The sequence below is a fragment of the Zingiber officinale genome, chromosome 2A, assembly GCF_018446385.1.
Source record: "Zingiber officinale cultivar Zhangliang chromosome 2A, Zo_v1.1, whole genome shotgun sequence".
In the NCBI taxonomy this organism is placed as follows: Eukaryota; Viridiplantae; Streptophyta; class Magnoliopsida; order Zingiberales; family Zingiberaceae; genus Zingiber; species Zingiber officinale.
Window position 1 is genome coordinate 18,994,815 of NC_055988.1, and position 21,957 is coordinate 19,016,771.

The 21,957-nt window shown below is 32.6% G+C and overlaps 1 protein-coding gene across 1 annotated transcript; it reads left to right on the forward strand.

The window, feature by feature from the left end:
- Nucleotides 1-20,592: 20,592 nt before the first annotated feature.
- On the forward strand, nt 20,593-21,657 carry LOC122044438 (uncharacterized protein At4g14100-like). Its single transcript, XM_042604918.1, has 2 exons — nt 20,593-21,095; nt 21,255-21,657. The coding sequence occupies exons 1-2, from the start codon at nt 20,606-20,608 to the stop codon at nt 21,350-21,352; spliced, it is 588 nt and encodes a 195-aa protein (XP_042460852.1). The 5' UTR covers nt 20,593-20,605; the 3' UTR covers nt 21,353-21,657.
- Nucleotides 21,658-21,957: the final 300 nt, after the last annotated feature.

Here is a 21,957-nt window from a genome sequence, read left to right on the forward strand (position 1 = left end):
AGTGGTCTTCCATATATTCGGTTGTCTTCAAAACCAGGTTAGTATGAAGATTGGAAAGCTGAACGGTGGCAAAAAAGAGAAGAATCTGGATTTTCTATGATGAAGGGCAAGTTGCTGAAACACTTGAAGTGCTTTATCTTGTGAATTCTAGGACATGTAGCTGGCTCTATTATGGTTATTTTAATTAAGCCCGATGGTGATGGAGGCCTTAATTGTAGAAATGTTAAGCGGTGAATGTTTGCTAGGAATGGTAAGCTGTTGGTATTTGGTGTAAGTGAGCTGTTTTTGCTGGATTTGCTGTAATTGTCAATATGGGTTGCTGCTAGTTGCTGATGCAAGATTGCGTGTAGAAAAATTGAGATTTTATGGAGCTGAAGTTGTTGTTGAATTCCTCAGTTTTTGCTGTTGAGAAGTTGGTTGAAGTCCGCTGATAATGATGGGTGTCGTTGTTTTAAACAGGAAGTGGAATAGGTTGGAAAATTTTGGTTTTGATAGTGTTTGGTGGATCTCCTTGTGCATGTGGATCTATTCGGTTATTATGTGATGACAAGGAGTAGTACTGGATTTTCTGCATTACTATAGAGATTAATGTAAATGGCTGGAGTCGTTGTAAATAAGTTATACTGGAAGGTCAGGTTGGGCCCCCCTTCTAGTATGGTTTTTCATTTTATAAGAAACCACTCTTCTATTTTTTTTAAAAAAAAAAAAAAAAAATCTAACACAAGGTTAAACCAAATCCTGAAATTGAACTTAACTCATCTCATAAAATTATAAGATTCTCTAATTGAAAACATAGATCGGGTGAGATGACTAAGAACTTAAAAATTAAATTAAACTTAAACTTAAAATTAAATTAAAAATTAAATTAAACTTAAAATTAAAAATTAAATAAAATTTAAAATTTAAAATTTAAAATTAAATTAAACTTAAAATTTAAAAATTAAATTAAACTTAAAATTCAAAAATTAAATTAAACTTAAAGTTAAAATTTAAATTAAACTTAAACTTAAAATTAAATTAAAAATTAAGTAAAACTTAAAATTAAAAAATTAAATTTAACTTAAAATCAAAAATTAAATTAAACTTTAACTTAAAAATTAAATTAACTTAAATTAAAAATTAAACTTCAAACATAAAATAAACTTAAAATAAAATTAGTTTAAAATTCAAATTAAATCCAACCTAAATTAACTTAAATTGACTTAAACTTAAAATTAAGTTAAATTAAATTAACTTAAAATTAACTTAAATTTAACTTAAAATTTAAATTAACTTAAAATAAAACTAATCTTAACTCCTACATGTTGTAGGAAACCAAGTGAATATTGGACAGTGGTTGCTCCAAACACATGACTAGGGACCACACCAAATTCACTCAATTAATCTACAAAAGCTTAGGAATAGTTGCCTTTAGAAACAATGGAAAACTCAAGGTAATTCGAATAGGTAATATTGAACTCAAAACTGATTTCATTATTAAGAAAGTATTACTTGTTGAAAAACTCAAATACAACCTTCTTAGTATAAGTCAATTTTGTGATTCTGGATTTAAGGTTAGGTTTTGTTCCTCTGAATATTTAATTAAGCATCTAGATAAACCTACTATAAGCCTAAAAGGGTTTAGAAAGTACAATATTTATGCAATTAACCTAATCTCTTCCTCACTTAAGTGTTACTTAACACAAAAAGAAGAAACCTAGTTATGACATATAAAAATATCACACACGAACTTTAGAACCAAAATTACCTAACTTAGACTCAACAATCTGTAATGCTTGTTAACAAGAAAACAAACAAAATCTACTCACAAATCAATTAATCAACTTCAAACAGATTCAATACTAGAACTATTGCACTTAGACCTATTTGATTCTCATGGGTCAAATCAATAAATGGAATCCTATATTGTCTAGTGATAATAGATGACTACTCTGGATTCACCTGGGTAAAATTCTTAAAAAATAAAGATGAAACATTTGAAATCTTTACTAATTTTTGCAAATAAGTTGAAAATGAAAAAGGAAAAAAAATTAAAAGAATTATAAGTAACAACGGAGGTGAATTTAAAAATCATAATTTTAACCAATTTTACCTTGAAAATGTTTACCATCACAAATATTCATGTCCTAAAACACCTTAACAAAATGGAATAGTAGAAAGAAAGAACAAAATCCTATTTGAAGCCTCTAGGACAATGCTAAATGAGTATAACCTACCAAAATACTGTTCGGCAGAAGTTGTTAGCACAGCCTGCTATGTACAAAACCAAACCACAATAAATAAAACTCATAATAAAACTTTATTTGAAATATATTATAAAAAATAACCTAATATTAAATGCTTTAAAATATTTGGATGTACAATCTACATACTAAATACAAGAGAACACTTAAGAAAATTTACATCAAAAATAAAAAATGAGATCTTTATAGGATACTCATTAAACAGTAGAGGTTATAGAATATATAATAAAATTACACTAAGAATTGAAGAAACCTCAAATGTAAAATTTGAAGAGTCCAACCAAAACTTAGAACAAACCCAGATTCAACCAATTGATTTTGTTCAAAGTAACACTAGTCAAGGGGGAGCTAGTAAAAATCTAAGTCAAGAAGAAGAAGATCAACCTCAAATGAATGAACCTACTAGAACCATAAAAGTCAACCCAAATCATCCAATTGACCAAATAATTGGTGACCCAAACCTAAGAGTTCAGACTAGGTCATCCTTCAGAAATTTAAGTCAGATATCCCTAATCTCAAAAATTGAACCCAAAATAATAACTGAATCTTTACTTAACCCAAACTGGATCATAGCTATGCAAGAAGAGTAGCCCAATTTGAGAGAAATGAAGTCTGGAACTTAGTACCACCACCTAAAAATAAAAAGATAATAGAAACAAAATGGGTATTCAAAAATAAATTAAATGAAAATGGAGAGATTATCAGAAATAAGGCTAAACTAGTTACTAAAGGATTTATTCAAATAGAGGGACTTGACTATGATAAAACATATGCCCCAGTAGCAAGACTATAGTCTATTAGAATACTACTTAGCTATGCAACACATAAAAGATTTAAACTTTATCAAATGGATGTAAAATCTACCTTTTTAAATGGGTTAATAAAAGAGGAAGTTTATGTAGGTCAACCACCTACGTTTGAGAGTTTAGATCATCCTGACCATGTATTTAAACTTAAGAAAGCCTTATATGGTCTTAAACAATTACCCAAAGCATGGTATGAAAGGTTAACCTCTTACCTAATTTCCAAAGGGTTCAACCAAGGATAAATTGATCCAACTATATTTGTCAAATCAATCAACCAAGATATTTTTATAGCTCAAGTATATGTAGATGATGTAATCTTTGGGTCAACCAATTTAGAATTTTTACAAGAATTTATACCCTAATAGAACAAGAATTTGAAATGAGCTTAGTAGGTAAATTAACTTACTTTTTAGGGTTATAAATTAAATAAATAAATGAAGGCAATTACATTTATCAACAAAAATATATTAAGGAATTACTTAAAAAAATTAGAATGAAAAATACTAAAGAAATAAAGACACCTATGACAACTAACACAACCTTAGATGATGACCCAAATGACAAACTAGTTAACTTAAAATACTATAGGAGTGTCATAGGTAGCCTTCTATACTTAACTGCAAGTCGACCTGATATTTTATTTATAGTTAGTATGTGTGCTAGATACCAAACCTGTGCTAAAGAATCACATTTGACTAACGTCAAAAGAATTTTTAGATATCTTCGAGGAACATCAAATGTAGGAATGTGGCATCCTAGAACACTCAATTTTGAACTCATATGCTACTCTAACTCAGACTATGCTGGCTGTAAACTGGACCATAAAAGTACAAGTGGTGGGTGTTAGCTACTTAGTCAATCACTTGTTAGCTGGTTTAGTAAGAAGCAATACTATGTTGCCTTATCTACTACTGAGGCATAATATATAACTATAGGAGAATGTGTTGCCCAATTATTATGGATGATGCACATTTTAAAAGACTTCAATTTAGACTTTACAAATATAAAAGTACTAATTGATAATGTCAGTTCAATTAATTTAACCAAAAATCCTGCGCATCATTTAAGAACTAAACACATCGAAATTAGACATCACTTTATCAAGGATCATGTCACTAAAGGTGACATTGAACTCAAATACATTGAGTCCAAGTCAAACCTAGCTGACATATTCACTAAACCCCTCCCTGAAAGTGAATTTAATAACTTGTGTCGATAATTAGGAATGTGCTTAATAGACTAGGACTTTTAATTTTAAAATTTCTTTTAAAAATTATTTTTTAAAATTATAGGGTAAAATTATTTATTTATTTTTCTCAAAACTTCCTTTATTTTTAGAATATTCAAAATTACTTTTAGTCTTAGTCTAGATCAAACCCTTAGAAAGCATGCTCCTATAGATCTAGGACTTGAGCATCTCACCAACATACTAGGACTACCTTGTTTATGTATTGCTAAAGTTAGAAAGGGGTGAGATGCATAGGCAGATTGCCTAGACTGAATATGCTTATATCAGTGCATCAATACAAGTCTGGGCATTAAATACCAAACTAACAGTAATCAGGTTAAGTTTTTCAACTTAGTCAAACACTAACTGGATAAATTAACTTAACCTGACTAATCAAGTGAAAACTACTATCTTTTGATACTTAATAAGTAATTAATAGTTAGACAGTTAAGGACATTTTTTAGTTATTTATTTTGAAATAATGTCAGGTTTAGGGGGAGGATTAATAACTTCAAAATTATTTTGAAAAATGCTTCATTTTTTTTACTACTAGCATTTTCAAAACTGTAAAGTTTGTAAACACTTCAACTTTATCACCCTTAGGGTTTTTAAATGATAACTTTGTAAATCAGATTGACCACTATTTAAGTTTTTAAAATATTATTTTAAAAGACATTTTTGGAAAAAGTTTTTCAAAAGTTTTCAAAAGTTATCTTAAAAAACCTAGCTATTTTCAAAATATTTCTTGTTTTTATTTTAAAAAATAATTTTGAATTTTCTAACCTTAAAGTTATTTTTGCAAAAACTTTTCTTTTGAAAACCTTATAAAAAATTAGTAGATTTTGAAAATAATTTCAAATTTCCTAATCTTTAAAGTTATTTTTACAAAAACTTAGAATTGTCAAAATTTTCTATCTTTTAGAAATCTTATATCTTGAAAACTTTATAGATTTGGAAAATAATTTTAAAATTACCTTATTTTTGGAAATCATGACATAAAGTTTTTACTCTTAAAAATCACTCTACAAGATGTCTTTAAAAATTCTCTTCAAGTTAATTAACTTATTTTCTAAGCTATTTTTAACTCCCCAAGTAATCCTGAAAATTTTCTATTATCAAAGTTTTTTTTTGTTACTTTACTTAGCAAATTTTTTCCATGTATTATCTATTCCTATTTTTTGATGAATGTAAAAGGGGGAGAGTTAGGTGGATTAAGTTAGCAAAATACCAAGCATAACACCAAAACAAGACTAACTTAAAAACCATGTCATTTATTTTTGCATATTATTTTTTCCTAATTTAACCTAGGTTGTTATTGCATCAAAAAGGGAGGGATTATTGGTGCAGGTTGCATTAACAGTCTAACTCAGATTTTGATAAATGATAAAGTAAGTTACGTTAAGTTTAATGTGATCTAACGATTTAACTAAGTGTGCAGGAGAAGTCCAGATATGTCGACGGGCAGACCGGATATCTAGCAAGAAATCCATCTAGGTCGACGAGCTGACTAGATAGCTGGTATAAAGTCTAGATAGGTCGACAGGCTGACCGAATATCTGGCATGAAGTCTAGCTTGATCAACGGGCTGACCGGATAGCTGGTATGAAGTCTAGACAGGTCGACAGACTGACCGGATGTCTGGCAAAGTGGAAAGTTAAGGTAAGTCACTGGAGGAGAGTGACTTGGTGAGGACGCATTCCCCATTTGAGGGAACAGTAGGTGTCGTTTCAACTTAGATTCATTTAAGAAATCTAAATTGAGATCTTGACTAGATTTTGATCTCGAGGAGACAGAATCTAATTACGACTCTTGACTATAATTGTACTAACACTTGTTTTGCAGGGTAATATAAGTTTTATTGTCTTGGACTAACTTCATTTTGTAGGAAACAAAGGCTGCTGGAAAAGTTGGTCGGGGCACCTGGAAGGAATCCAGGGCCCGGAGTGGTCCGGGCACCCGGAATGCCCAAAATCAATCTTGTCGCCAGCATGGAGCGTGTTGATTGGATGGTTGATGTCACGGACTAGGTGTCCAGAAGAGATCCAGGTACTCGGAACTGCCTATATAAGCAGCCTTCCACCAGGAGCATAAGACACAACTTCTCTCTGTAACTGCTTTCTTGCGAGTTGCTCCAAAGATGCTCCCGTGATGGTGTGAAGCTTCTTCGACAACCTGCGACTCAGTTTTTATTTTCCTTATTGTCAGTAACTTTATTTTATAGTTCTTGTACTTATTGTGTAACTCTTTTGTGAACTATTAGTAGATTGCCCAACGAAAACACTCTCACGTGCGGGCCTTGGAGTAGGAGTCGACGAAGGCTCCGAACCAAGTAAAACTTGGTGTGTTAGTGTTGTTTTCATTATTATTTTCCGCTGCGTGACTCGATAATGATTTTTCAACGATCGCTATTCACCCCCTCTAACGTTCTTTTCGATCCAACAAATAAAAGGTTAGGGAATTGATTGGATAATCAATAAAGCCTTCTAAATCGATTGGGATGATTCACCAATCAATTAGGGTTCAAAAAAGTAGCTATTATGTAGGTGTTCAAAGTATCAGATGATGTGATAATTGATTAGGGAAAAGCTAAATCGATTGGGAGGCTTCAAAGGACCCTAGAAAAGGGTTTTTATGGATATTTTGAAGCAACTCTCATATACATCTTGCATGACAATTCTTGGATGTTTGGATAAGAAGTGTTGCTGTATTTTCCACCACCAAGAGGCAATCTAAAGCAAGAAAAAGCAAGCAAGACAAAGTTCATGTTGTAAAGTCATTTTCAATTTTTGTAACCTAGTTTGCGTTTCTTGTTTATATTTCTTGTATTCGAGCTTGTACGTGGTTTCTCTACCTCTGGAAAGTTTCCTAGAAGGAGTGATTTTATAGTGGATGAGATCGTGAGAACCAGACCTTGGATTAGTCACCTTAAGGAGGTGGAGACCAAGTAAAATCCAAGTGCTAGCATTGGTGAGTCTTCGCTTCAAGATATCCACTGCAAATCATCAACATAAAGTTATTGAAGCTATTCAACCCCCTCCCCTCTAGCTCCCGAAGTGTCCTAATTAGTGGTATCAGAGCTAGGCCATTCTTCTTAGACTAATCGTTCAAAGAGCAACGAGTTAGAGGAAGAAGAAGACATTGAAGCTTGAAACCCTAATTCCAAAGAGTAAAAAAATTATCATTCAAGAAGCTCAAGTTCAAAAATAGAGTGTCAAGATAGATTTGGATACGATATCCAAGTACCTCCACCATTCGAAATTGGAAGCTTCAATCTTTGAAAATCAAGAGTCAAAAATTTCTTTATGATGGACATAGAGCAATGGTTTGCTCTAATGGAGGGATTTCAAACTCTAATTGATGGAAATGGAAAGCTCCTCAAGAAGAAGAAATGGACTGAGGAACAAGTCAAGAGGTGCAAGGCAAACGACAAGGCAACTAAATTATTAGTTAATTTATTGTCAAACACCATGTTGTGCAAAATTGGAGACTTTCAGGATACCAAGGAGCTATGGAGTAAATTGACAAAGTTTCATGAAGACCTATCCTCAATGGAACGCAACGACAAAGGAAAAGAGGAAAACTCTTTGTTTCATGTGCATGAGGATTTGAAAGTTAAGAGGTGCTCAACATCCAAGGATGAAGTTGAAGAGGCATCCACCTCAAGGATTAAGGGGGAGTGTCAATCATTAACACTAGAGCAAGAAGAAGCTTCTACCTTCGGGTTAGATAAAAAAAAGGATCATGTGCCAACCCTACAAGCAAAGGAATAAAAATTTCAATTAGAAAAAATAAAGATCACATCATTTGCTTTGAATGTAGTGGGATACTATAAGAGCAAGTGTCCTAAATTAGGGAAGAAGAAGACCTAAATAACACCCAAGATGAAGAAGAAACCAAAAGAGGTTGGCCTCATGATACAAAAAAGCAAGGAGCACATTGTATGCTTTTCTTACAATAAAAAAAAGGATATTATCGGAGTCAATGTTCGAAAGATCATATGCCACTCCTACAAGTAAAGGTATAAAAATTTCAAATATAAAAAATAAATATCATATCATTTGTTTTGAGTGTAGAAAAAAATGATACTATAAGAGTAAGTGTCCTAAATTGGGAAAGAAGAAGACCCAAGTGATATCCAAGATGAAGGAGAAACTAAAGAAGACCGACCTTGTGATACGAAAAGGCAAGAAGCACATTGTGTGCTTTTCTTATAATAAAAAATGAAATTATCAGAGTCAATGTCCAAAGGGGAGAAATCCAACCAAGAAGAAAGGAGGAAACTCAAGTCAAGGGAGAACTTCCAAGGGCAAAACTAAGATACCATTAGTTAATGATACTTATTTAAATCATGATAAAAAGTATGTTAGAAATATTTTTTTTATTATTTTAATGTTATTTATCATAAAAATAGAAAGCATGGAAATCCTAAAAAACATTACAAGTCTTTTCATTTTAGGACTATCTCATCTAAGGATAGGAAGGTAGAAAATGGTTTAGGTAAGAAATCTAAGGAAATTAGATATGTACATAAAAAGAAGAATATCCACGGCAATAAAGAAAAATCTAAATTTGAGGATTTAAAGATAGAAAATCAAGTTTTAAGGTCAAGACTTGACAAATTAGAGATACCCTTAATGAAATGATAAATGAAGTCTTAGGTTCAAAGAAGCAAAACCTATGTCAAAATAGGCAAGAGTCATTCAATGACAAGAGAGGTTTGGATTATAAACCAAAAGCCAAGAAGAATGTGTCATCATATCATAAAGTTCCATATGGTTATGGAACTAACACTAGGTCTATGAGTCAAGTTAAGGTTAAAAGGGAAGGTATTCTTAGAGTTGACCTTGAGGAGACTAGTGTGATTAAGGTTTCTAAGAAGCCTAGGAAAGTCACTAAGAAGGTCTCTAGGAAAGTTATCCCTAATGAGTACCTAGAACACCCAAGGAACACAAATAGGTTTTGGGTTTCTAAGAGTGTGTTCTCTGTACACTATGGTTTTAAAGTGTGTCAACTCTAATTGGAAAGGTGGTTAATCTAACCATGAGGAAGTTGACACTTTTGGGACATTTTTACGGTAGCATTGCCAACCTTGAAAATGAAGAGTTGATTTTTACTCTTGAAGAGTAAAAGTGTGCCAATAAATTTGAGGAATTGATGATTAAATTGGCACAAATAGGTTAGAAGTCAAAGAAATACCAAGTTGACATTTTATCAAATTTCTTAAGGAGATAAGGGCAAAGTTAGGTTTATTTTTGGACTTAGCGATAAGTAAATGATACCTAGATAAAAAAATCTAGGATATTTTCTTTATGCTAAAGTTATCATGATTTTTTGCTTTATCATATGTCATGACATCATATTTTACATACATATTTATATTATTATAAAAATGCTATATGTCATGTCATACATACATCATTTAGATATGATAGTTTTTTTTTTGTGAAAAATACTCATTTTGATGTATGCCATAATCATTAGCATGCATTATATTTAATTTCTTAAAATTAAGGACAATAACATCAATTGACATCATAGATTGGATGATCAATGCTTAAATACCTAATTGGAAATGATGAGCCCCTAGTTAAGAAAAACCTAACTTACATCTCACAAAAATCATAAGGATGACTTGTATGTGTATTGATTAATTAGATACAAATGAAATATTAGGTGGATGAACAAAACTCATAATGTTGATCTAGTACTTCTATTTGAGTTTTAGTTTCACCAAAATACATAAATTATGTGAAGTTTAATCATTGGAAAAGTTAATATATAAGTCATGTGCATCTAGGCCAAAGAACATGGTTAAAAATTTATTTTGAAAATTATTTGAAAAAATCTTAATGAAGTCTATCTTTTGATAGAGATCACCATTGATTAGTTAGATGTAAAGTAGAGTGAAATATTAAAGTTTTTCAATAGTTTTTTATTTTGTATCAATCTTTAAAAATGAGAGTTATTTTCATAGAAAACTATTTTTCTCTGATAGTATATGCCATGAGTAATGTCTACACAAAATTTACTAATTTTTTTGATAATTATAGAATTATTTATGATTTTCTAAAATTGAATCTAAAATTATTTTCAGAAATCAGAAAAATTAGAAATGGTAATCAATTTGTTCAATCGATTAGGGTGAATTTTTACAAGCACAGAGACTCACGGAATCGATCAGGTGATCGATTAAATGGGAGTAATAGATTAACACAATTGATTAGCATGTGGTGATTGATTGACATCCAACACCAATCATTTTAGACAAGCTGGAATCGATTAGTCGCTGAAACCAATCGATTAAGAATGCTAATTTTAGCTAAAATGGTCTGATTTCAGTCTATTAAGTCACATTTAATTGAGTTTATCATCCCTAACCCTCTAAAGCGCTTTGATAAGTATTTAAGGATAATTTTCTTGATGAAAATAAGAAATGAATGGTTAAAGGGGACTAATTTAGAGTTTCAGAGGAGGTTTAGATTCAAAATTGAACTTTTAACCTTACGACTTCAATTTTAGATTTTCTAAATGTTTAAAAACTCTAAATCATTGTTGGTGCAATGATAGAAGTTTGGAGCATATTTTGAGCGAAGTTTTTCTTATTGGAATTATTATTTTTTAAAATGAAAAGGATGAGAAGACAATAGACGGTTAGAAATCTTCATTGTGATGGATATATGCTCAAGTATAAGCATAGTATACAATGAAAGGTATGAGACTTTCATTGGGGTATTTTTAAATGAATTGACTTTTAAGGTGAAGAGTTTTTTTAATGTGTGTCAAAGGTAGAGAAAATGTAGGGTTTAAGCTAGAAATCCACATTCATGTTTTGGCATGAGATGAATGAAGTTGGGATGATATGAGTTAGCCTAACTTAACATTATTGTCAAATATTTAAAAAGAAAGATTTTTGAGAGATTGTTGATGCAACAACCCTTGGATTAAGGTTAACCAGTTGGACTAAGCTCAAGTGGATTCAAGCTTGAGTTTTGATGTTTGGACAATATGTGAGGAAGAGGTCAAGTAGGTCAAGGTTGATCGGATACTTGACAATATGAGAGAGAAAAGTTAAGTTGGTCATGAAGAACCGGATACTTGATTGAGAAAGTTCTAACGGGAGGTCAGGGAAGATAAATACCTAACTCGAGAGTTAGACAAGGATAAAGTTCTAACTGGAGGTTAGGCAAAGAAAAGTCTTAATTCAAGAGTTAGGCAAGGGTAAAGTCCTAACTGCGATTAGATAAAGGAAAGTACATGTAGTATTCGAAACCAAATTATTATAATTAAGAGGATTTATTTGATTAATTCAGATGTAATTGAATAATTTAAATAGATAGATTTAGTTAAATTAAATTAATTAAGCTAGTTCACATTTATCAAATTTGGATTGATTAATTATATTAGGAAAATAGTTGGATATAAATATGTATAAGGTTTATTTTATATCCAAATAGGTATATATAAAAATTTATAAGACTTAGTAAAAACATAAAAATTTATATATAACCCATGTGTATAAATTTTTATATAAAAATTTATATAACTCATGGATATAAATTTATATAAAATTTATTGCATATGAATTTTATGTAAAAAAAATGTAATTAAGATATATATACATATATATTTTTAAGATAAAGACCTAAATCTAAATTTAATAAATAAAATTTATACATGGCTTGGTATATGTACATGGGAATATGGTAGATCCGAATTTCCCATAGAAAAATTGACATGAAAAATTAATGTGTATAAAAATTTTAGTTGTTATGGAATCTTTCAAAATGTATAAAAAAATTTACACACATATATAGTATGTAATAAATTTTAGATATGAATATATATAGATTTGAATTTATTTTCCATATGAAATTGATATAAAAATTAATATGTATAAAATTTAGTTTATTATAGAATCTTTCAAATTTATTTTTGGAATAGATTTGGCACAACCAAAATATATATATATATATATATATATATATATATATATATATATATATATATATAGAGAGAGAGAGAGAGAGAGAGAGAGAGAGAGAGAGAGATATATATATATATATATAGAGAGAGAGAGAGAGAGAGGTTTAGTAGCAAGGAGTTGAAGGCATGTTCATCTGATCTTATGAATGTATTATGTTCCTATAAACTATGGATGTTAGGTTCCTTGGTAGTTATGTTAATTTCAGATTAGGTTAGTTATTTTTATATTTGTCCTTCTTCTTATCATGAGATCAATAAATGTCATAAGTTAGTTCAGTTCTTGGTTTAGAATGTATGAAATAAAATATATCTTGGTAACTTAGTAATTAATATATGTTTTTGGATTTGAAGGCTCAGAATGTTAGGAGATAAATATGTTTCAACAACTTCATGATTAAGGAAGGTTTCGGATTAGGGATTTTGATGCCAAGAAACTATCCATGTTATGCTAACCTTAAGGTATATGTAAATTTCAGATTTTTGGTGTAATTATGCTAAGTTCTTTTATTTTTTATCATGATCATCTTGAACACCATATGATAATTTTGGAATAGTACTTTTAGTTTGCTATGTGAAAACCTTATATGCTATAGGCTAATTTCGGATATTAGGGTTAGTTGTGCTCATGTTCCTTTTATTCCCTAGCATGTTAGCTTTATGGGTTAGATGGGAGATTTCAAAATTTGCTTAGTTATACTTATGTTTATTCATACTCCTAATTACCATGCTCACTTAAATTCTTAAGTTCAGTTCTTATCTTAAAAAGGGTTTAATTTCATTAGTTATAACCTTTAATATGTGTGTTTTACCCATGATACACTTTAAAGCATTAGAAGGTTAGCTATTATGTTTCCCTAAATTCTTAGGTTTTGTATTTGGCATCTATGGGGGTCTAGGTTTCTTTTAGTTATAACTTATAACATATGTGCTCTATCCATGTTACACTCTAATGTATTAGAAGATTAGCCACCATATTTCCCGACATTTATAGACTTTGCTTTTTGGTTATAACATATGTGTTTCATCCATGTTGCACCTTGATGATGTTCTTAAATTTAGTTTTCGGTTTGGACACCCATGGTTTTCGGGTTCATGTAGGAGTTTAAAAATCATCTTTTGACCTTACCATCATGTTTAGGCTCTTCTACTTGTTTCATTTAAAAATTAGCAACTTACTCAACGCTCTAGATGTATTGGATAAGTGGGATAATTTCATATCATGTTGTGTTACGTAGTGCTCACATGTCTAGGTACATAATCATGTTTATGTACATATTTACGTTTATGTCCATACTCATGAAGGAATCAAGTTTATGTTAGGTGCATATTTATGGTTATTCTCATGATCATGAAATGATCTTGCTCACGTTTATGCATATATTTATGTTTATGCTCCATGCTTATGTAGGGAGCATGCCTATGTTTATGTACAAGTTTATGTTCATTCCTATGTAGGGATCATGTTTGTGTTTAGGCACATGTTTATATTCATGCCTATGTAGGGATCATGTTTATGCTTAGGTACATGTTTATGTTCATACTTATGTAGTGATCACATGTTTAGGTATATAATCTTGTTTATCTCCATGTTTATGTTGATGTAGTGATCACATGTTTAGGTATATAATCTTGTTTATCTCCATGTTTATGTTGATGTCCATGCTTATGAAGTGATCCTGTTTACGTTTATGCACATGCTTATATTTATGTTTCATGTTTGTATAGTGATTATGGTTATGCTTATGTACATGTTCAAGAGTAAATAGTATGACCCTGGGGACCCATACCCTAGCCACCTACCCAGTTAAGATATGGGGACCTATGCCCGTAAAGCTTACTATAGAATTAGTTATGTGTGTATGGATAAGATATGTTCTAGGGATCCAAGCCCGAGAAGCTTACCATAGAATTAGTTATGTATGTATGGGGAGGATATGTTTTGGGGATCTAAGCCCGGGAAGCTTCCCAAGTGTTGATTCAGGGAAATCATATGCCCCAGGGAGCTTACCAAGTTGTGATCCAGGTATCGTGTATCACTCCCATTCTAAGGTTCGGGTGCGGATGTCTTTTATCCGAGGAGCTTCGAGCGTCAATCCGGGGATCCCCTCTCGAGAAACTCACATTATGGGTAAGATATTCTCCGGGCAAGCTCGGGAAGGTTAAACCATAGTATGAGTTCAAGTATGTATGGGTAGGGGTGCCCGTTCCAAGGCTCGAATTCCTATCACTTATGGTAGGAGCAGGGGGACGGGTAAGATATGTCCCGGGCAAGCCTGTGAAGCTTACTTAAGAAATCAGTTAACTTTATGTATGGGACGGTGGTATGATCCGAGGACTCACGTCCGGGGAGCACACCAAAGCATGAAGGCTTATGTTCATGTGTATGTTTATGCTTATGTCTATACTCTTATGCTCATGTTCACATTTATGTTCATATATATTTTTGTCTATGACTAAGTATGTTCATACTCATGTCTATGCTTTTATGTTCATGATCAGGTATATGTCCTTGCACGTAATATGTTTACATTCATGCTTTAGTATGCCTATATGAGGAAAATACTTTAATATGAATGAAGATTTAGTTAGGCATGTTACCCATTAGGACACATGGATATAGGAACTAATTAATGCATAATATGGTTTGAATGTGGTAAGTCTCTCGACTCACAGATTTTAACTATTTCAGGTAATGAGACGAATGAGGCAGTAGGCATTGAAGGGTGAGCAAGCTCAAGACAATGATAGTACAACTCAAATACCTTCCAATTTAGTTTTACATAATTAAATGTTTCCCTTTGAAGAATATATAAATTCTGGAACTGTATGACCAGTACATAAGGTTGCCAGTAGTTAATGTTTTAAGAGATATTTATGTACCTTAGTTAAATTGAGATTTGGGATGTTCGTATGCTTGGATATATATATATATATATATATAATGTAAAAAAAAACTACGGACGTTGCAGTTCAAGTGGATCAAGGAGGATCGCATGTTGGTAAAGGAAAGTTTTAACTGCGGTTAGGCAAAGGAAAATCTAAGTGGGTCAAGAAGGACTGCACATTGGCAAAGGGAAGTCCTAACTACGGTTAGGCAAAGAAAAGTCCAACTGAGTCAAGAATGACACCACGTTGGCAAGGGAAAGTCCTAACTGAGGTCAAGCAAGAAGAAAATCCAAGTGGGTCAAAGAGGATCACACTTGGTGATCAAAAGTCTAATAGAAAGTTGGCATGAGAGAAAAAGTCTAAGTGAATCAAAGGTTAATAAGAGACTTGGTATAAGAGAAAATTTAAGTGAGTCAAAAGGTTGACCAAACACTTAGTGCGGGAAGACTCAATATGTCACAGTTGACCGAATGTTAGAGAAGGAGAACCCTGACTCGGATCAAGTGAGTTAGGGTTGGTCAATCAATTAGGAAATCGAGTGGGACATAACTGGTCAATTAGGTAATCGATTAAAGTGGCATTTCTCGTGAAGGTGTTGGAATCGATTGGGGCAGTCGATTCTAGCCATGTTAATCAACTGCGATGATCGATTAAGATCTTAATCAATTAGGCAGTTTGTTAATCAATTTAGAGTTGTTTGTTATAAGAAGCATAGTGAGTTGGGGAATCAATTGGCCAATTGATTCAACCCAAGTCATTCAATTGACACAATCGATTGGGAGAAGTTCATGAAGCACAGTAGAGTTTGGAATCAATTAGGCAATCGATTAAGACTCTGTATCGATTGGGCTAATCGATTAAAGCTTTTCGTGAGAGAACAGAAGGTTGGAGAATCAATTGGGTAATCGATTAAAATCTTCTAAATTAATTGGGATGGCTCACCAATCGATTAGAGTTCGGATAAGGAGTCATTCTATATGTGTTCGAACGGTCGGATGACATGACAATCAATTAAGGAAAAATTGAATCGATTGGGAGACATCGAAGAACCCTAGAAAAGAGTTTTCATGGATATTTCGAAGCAACTCTTGCATGCTTCTCTCACACCATTTCTTAGGTGTTTGGAGAAGAAGTGTCGTTACATTTTCCACTACCAGGAGGCAATCCAAAGTAAGAAAAAAGTAAGTAAAGCAAAGTTTATGTTTTAAAGTTATTTTCAATTTCTTTATAACCTAGTTTGTGCTTCTTGTATTCAAGCTTGTACGAAGTTTCTCTATCTCTGAAATTTTTTTGAGAATAAGTGATTTCATAGTGGATGAGATCGTGAGAGTCGGACCCTTGGATTAGTCATCTCAAGGAGTGGAGACCAAATAAAATCCAAGTGTTAGTATTGGTGAGTATTCGCTTCAAGATATCCGTTGTAAATCATCAACACGATTCGATTAAAGCTATTCACCTCCTCTACCTCCCGAATGTCCTAACACATAATCTAGGGACAGAGTGTGAGAAGTGCTTAGAGTGAGCGTAATCACCTTTTGCTAAAATGAATGGATAAACATGTGTCCCCACGAGGTGCCCAATTGATTAAAGTGAGCGTAATCACCTTTTATTTCTCATAGCTTTCATGTCCACAAATTTATTTTGCACGACAAATCGTAATTCAAAAGATGCAAAATTTAAAGAGTCCATTTTCAAGTAATATGGCAAATCAATCCTTAGCATTGGATCATAACAAACAAAAATTTTCAGTTGTGTATCATATACAACTTCTCCACGGGTACCATAGTGTCATACTCCCAGGAGTGAGAAGATTAATAAATAGGAAGGGAGGCGAAAGCGATCTTCCAATTGCTTTGACATGGCACACGCTTCAAAAAGGTTAAAAAATGAGGAGGGAAAAACATTGACATGTAGTCATGGAGCGATACAATTCATAGAGTTGATCTAGAGAAACATGGCTTGATAATGATGATGATAAAAACATATATAACCTTGGAATCTAGGGTCTCATTCCAATTCATTGTAGTACAACTTACTAGTCACAAGAGGGGCATAATATATCAAGGACACTAAAGCGAAATTGCTAAATATCACTAGACTTAATAGATGTGTTGGCCATGTGTATGTTCTTTTTGTTTTTTGTTTCGGCAGAATGAAACTAATGCACCGGTTGCAAATGGAGCCTAGCTAAGTCTCTACCATGGCAGGTTACTAATCGAGTTGTCCCGGTGTTCTGCTTTGGAAATCTTACACAATACCTAGCTGTTAAGCACGGTGATAGTAATCAAGGATTCAGGCACCATGGAGTACTCGATGGCATGGATGTTAGCTATTAGGGATTGGCAACATTGATCTTATCACTTGAATAAAGAAAGCACGAGGAGGCATTCTCATGGCTTTGAGATACAATTTTCACCCATTAAGGAACGTCATGGTAACCCGATCACTTTATTACCCTCAGAATTTCTTCAATAATACTAGTGTATATTGCTAAGAGAGAAGATGGAATCCTGAGAGAAACAAGATGAAATATGACAATTAAACTAAATGATGAATACAAATTATGAACATTTTGTTTTCATTAAGTATGATAAAAGAAAGGAGTGAAGTTTACCACACCTTAATGATGGCGATTACTGTTAAGAGCTAACGGATGAGTTCCCACAATGTTGAGAGATTGGTTGCCAACAGAGACAGATCTACAATGGCTTCCTGGGCTATAGTCCGGCCTAAATTCCTTTGCAATCTCTCAGTCGAATGTACATTGTCTCCTCTGCGTCAACGCGAGCAAGCTTTGGGGCGCTCCTCACTTTTTCTTACAAGACTCGGTCTCTCCTTCTTCATCCTTCTGAGCACTAGCTGGGTAAAAAAAAAAGAAGTTTATTTTTATATCTCTAATTTTTCAAATGTGCTTAGGCTGCTTAATTTGGATTTTAAGTGACTATTTCAGTCAAACAGTTTTGTTTCCCCTTCTTTGGATTTGCGGATCTTGAGTGGGGTCATCCTGGCGCGAGGGCAATGCTTGGTTTGGATGGCATCATAAGCAAAAGCTTTTAGGTTGATTTCAATGTTGTTGCAAAGAGTTATTAATCAAATAGACATGTTTTTTAGTTGCTTGTGATAATTCTCATTTGAGCTACGAAGCATGATGAAAAGGATCTACTCTCACCTAATCAGCACTATAAGTTTTTTTATTTGAAAATTTAGAGGACTATGTATTCGGCGAATAGCCAAATGGTCAAAATATATCATTCTTGAGCAAAATGGTTATGAAAATTGATGTTATTTAGTGTATCTTCTGAGGGAAAAAATGTTTTGCTTATTATACTGTGTTGGTGATGTAGGCCAAAATTGGGCAATAATTCTTGAGGAAGGCCAAAATTCCTAAATTACATGGCTACCACATGATGAAAGGGAAATCAAGCCCCTTCAATTTTAATTTACGGATCCGTTCCCTAGTTGCTAAAGTCATAATTGATTGGTTGATTGGTATTCACTGTAAATGTTCAATTCCCTTTCTACCTTGGTTTCACTTAGACTTTGATCAACTTGAAATGAAGCAATCCCAATCATCTAGACATGGATAAATTACTTTAATTCACTTTGATTTATATCGACGATCTAACACGAAGGCATTTTACTATGGCTATAGAAAATGGTCTTGCTTATTTGTGCTTGGACACTTAGAACCCATTTAGGGTTCATTTCATTTTCCGTATAATTTCTTGTCAAAATTTGACATGCAAAATTTAACATTTATCTAGAACTAAGGCTGAGCAATCGAACTGACTAATTTGAACAAATTAAAACCGAGCTAATCAAAAAGATTTTAGACACAACGAACCGATTGAACTTTGTCATTAAAATTAAATAAACTGTATCTATATGAAATTAATTAATTTAGTTGATTACCGAATTAGTTAAATATTTTTTATCAATCTATTAATATTGATTTAGAGTCGAGTTCTGATTTAGAGATTTTTCTTTTAAATATTGATTTAGATACCTCTGTCAAATAAGCCAAATGCTCATGACATAGCAGTCAATTTAATCAATTTTAATATTTTAAAACTAAGACTAAATCGAGTAAATCAATATAATTTTTTTAAAAAAATTAAAAGTTTGAATTAAAGGAATCAAACTTTTAATTCGGTCAGTTTAGTTAGTTATTCTAATTTAATCGATAATTTACTTGTCCATTTATAATTACAAAATGATTTTATTATTTTGAAAGTAACTTATCAAGAGGATTTGAGGAAGTTGGATACACAAAACCATACGTGTTCTCCAACCAATCCAACTATGGAAACAAATGTATCCTTATAGACTATTATTCATGCCTTTGCCTGATGCAAAATTGAGAGCTAATAGAAGCAAGAAAGTAAGATCTCCAATACAAGCAATCAATCCAATTTTAAAGGATCTCTGAAGGAAGTGAATATTATTTTGCACAAGGAGCAAATATTTTAAGAACATGAGAAAAAAAATCAATAATGGTATTGGTAGTTAAAAAAAAAAAAAATGCTCGAAATGACAAAGGTATGAGGTTTACCCTCTTCAAATTTCAACTTGAAATTAAGATTAAAAAATCTAGCTCATATTCATTCAGAAGATAGTCTAGTACCCATATGCATAATTAGCCTTCTTCCAACCAAATTGAAATGAATGAGCAAGCTTAGAAAATCACTCAAACTTTTGCCCGCTACCATTTGAATCATTTGGAGAAATTGACTAACCTTCTATGCAAGTAGTCAATGCACTAATTATACATATATTATAATTTAAAAAAACATGTAAGAAAAAAATATCTCAAATCATAATATATGAATTATAAGATTCTAAGTTTTGGACAATAGTCAACTGCTTGATCGATTACTAAATTTATCATTTGATTTATCGGTCTAGACTGATCCTAATGAATTATGACTTTATGAGTTTGAGAATTTTTATGAATTTTTTTCTTTATTACATATCAGTCTATCTTAAATTATTAGCTAACTGATTGATTCGATTTAATCAGTTTAATCAAATTTAAATATTAAAATCAACAGTGAACCGTTAGATTTTACTCTCCCCTCCTCTAAAATGAGTTTAAGATAAATCTGGTAAAAGAATTGAATTTTTTTAAGACTTCAAATAAAAAATGATAAGGGAATTTATATTCATCAAATTATATCACAAAAAAAAACTTATTAATATGTTTGATTGAAAACTCACAATTAATATCAAAATGGATCATAATCATAACTAGTGTATTTTAATTATTATTAAAAAAATATTAAAATAGTTTATTGAATACCTTAGTACAGTGATCCAATATTTTATGTACAATTAATATATGTGCTAAGTGTTAGTTATATTTTAATTCGAAAATTTCAAGATATTTATGACAAAATTGTTTTTGTTTTTTTACAGTGGTTTTATATCGGCCACAGGTTGCTTCCACCTGCTCGTCGATCATGCTCCTCTTCCTCGTCGTCTCTGTGCTCTTCTCGCCGCCCTGCTCCGCTTCCACTTCTTCGTTCCTGCCATCGGCTACCTCCAGAACGTCACTAGACGCAGCGTCTCCCACCCCGGCGTCGTGGCCGCCGCAGTTCCACTCCCTTCTCTACATCAACAACAGTGGCGCCCTCTCCGTCGTCGACCTCTGGTATGATTGGCCCAACTCCCGAAACTTCAATATCATCCAACACCAACTGGGTACCCTCCTCTACGACCTCGAGTGGGGAAATGGAACCTCCTTCTACTACACTTTCGACGGCGACCGCAGCTGCCGCACCGTGCACTTCGAGGTCGGGATCCTGCGCCCCGACTGGCTCGACGGCGCCAATTACCTCGGCCTAGAGACCGTCGACGGTTTCCTTTGCAATGTGTGGGAGAAGGCCCAGTTCATTTGGTACTACGAGGACGTCGAGACGCGTCGGCCCGTGCATTGGCTCTTTTATACTGGTTGGTTTCATTACCTGTTTGTTAGTATTCCTCGACCACTCGATCGTCTTTCTAAAATTGTTAATTTTGAATATTTTGTTGTTATTGTTTATTGATAATATTCTTGTTTTGTTTTCCTTCAATTATGATTTATGTGCGCTAGTTTTTGAATTTATGCAGGGCAATCTGTTCATGTAATGACATTCGAAGTAGGAGCAGTGCTTGAGGATGCAAAATGGCAAGCCCCTGTTTATTGCTTTGACAAAGAGGATGAATAAAACCTGAAGGGTCAGTCTATTGTCTCTGAAGGTCCTTTGGAAAGCTTAATTCGGAAATGGCCACTGAGAAGGTCGTCTGAGTATGAAATGTAATGGTGTCTATCCTACCAAGTCAGGTTTTCCTTCAACCCCTTTATTTAAGCAAAATCTTGTACAATTAGGCGAGTGTCTCCTTTGGATTTTATCCTGTGCGATTAATATGCTATGTAGTTCCAAACAAGAAACATAAACAGTTTCTTGTACCATCAATGTGTCTTTGTGAATCTTATAAGAAACACCTAAATTAGTAGTCAGATTTTCTTCAATGATAATGTACTAGTTTTAGAATGTATACATCGTTTATCTGATCCTTTTATAGAGGTGGTTAAGTCTTGAAGAGATAACATGAGCAATTCATAAGAACTATAGAAATATGAGTTTGGCTTCACATTCAAAATTGGCAACTTATCTTCAGTTAAGGAATTTCAACATTTAATAGAAAAATAGGATGATGAATTGTGAACTGAAACAAATTGATAAAAGATAAAAGCAATTGAAAAATGACACAGTGCACTTCGCCGTGTACCTCAAACTAACTGATGAATGATTATTACTTGGAGAAAATG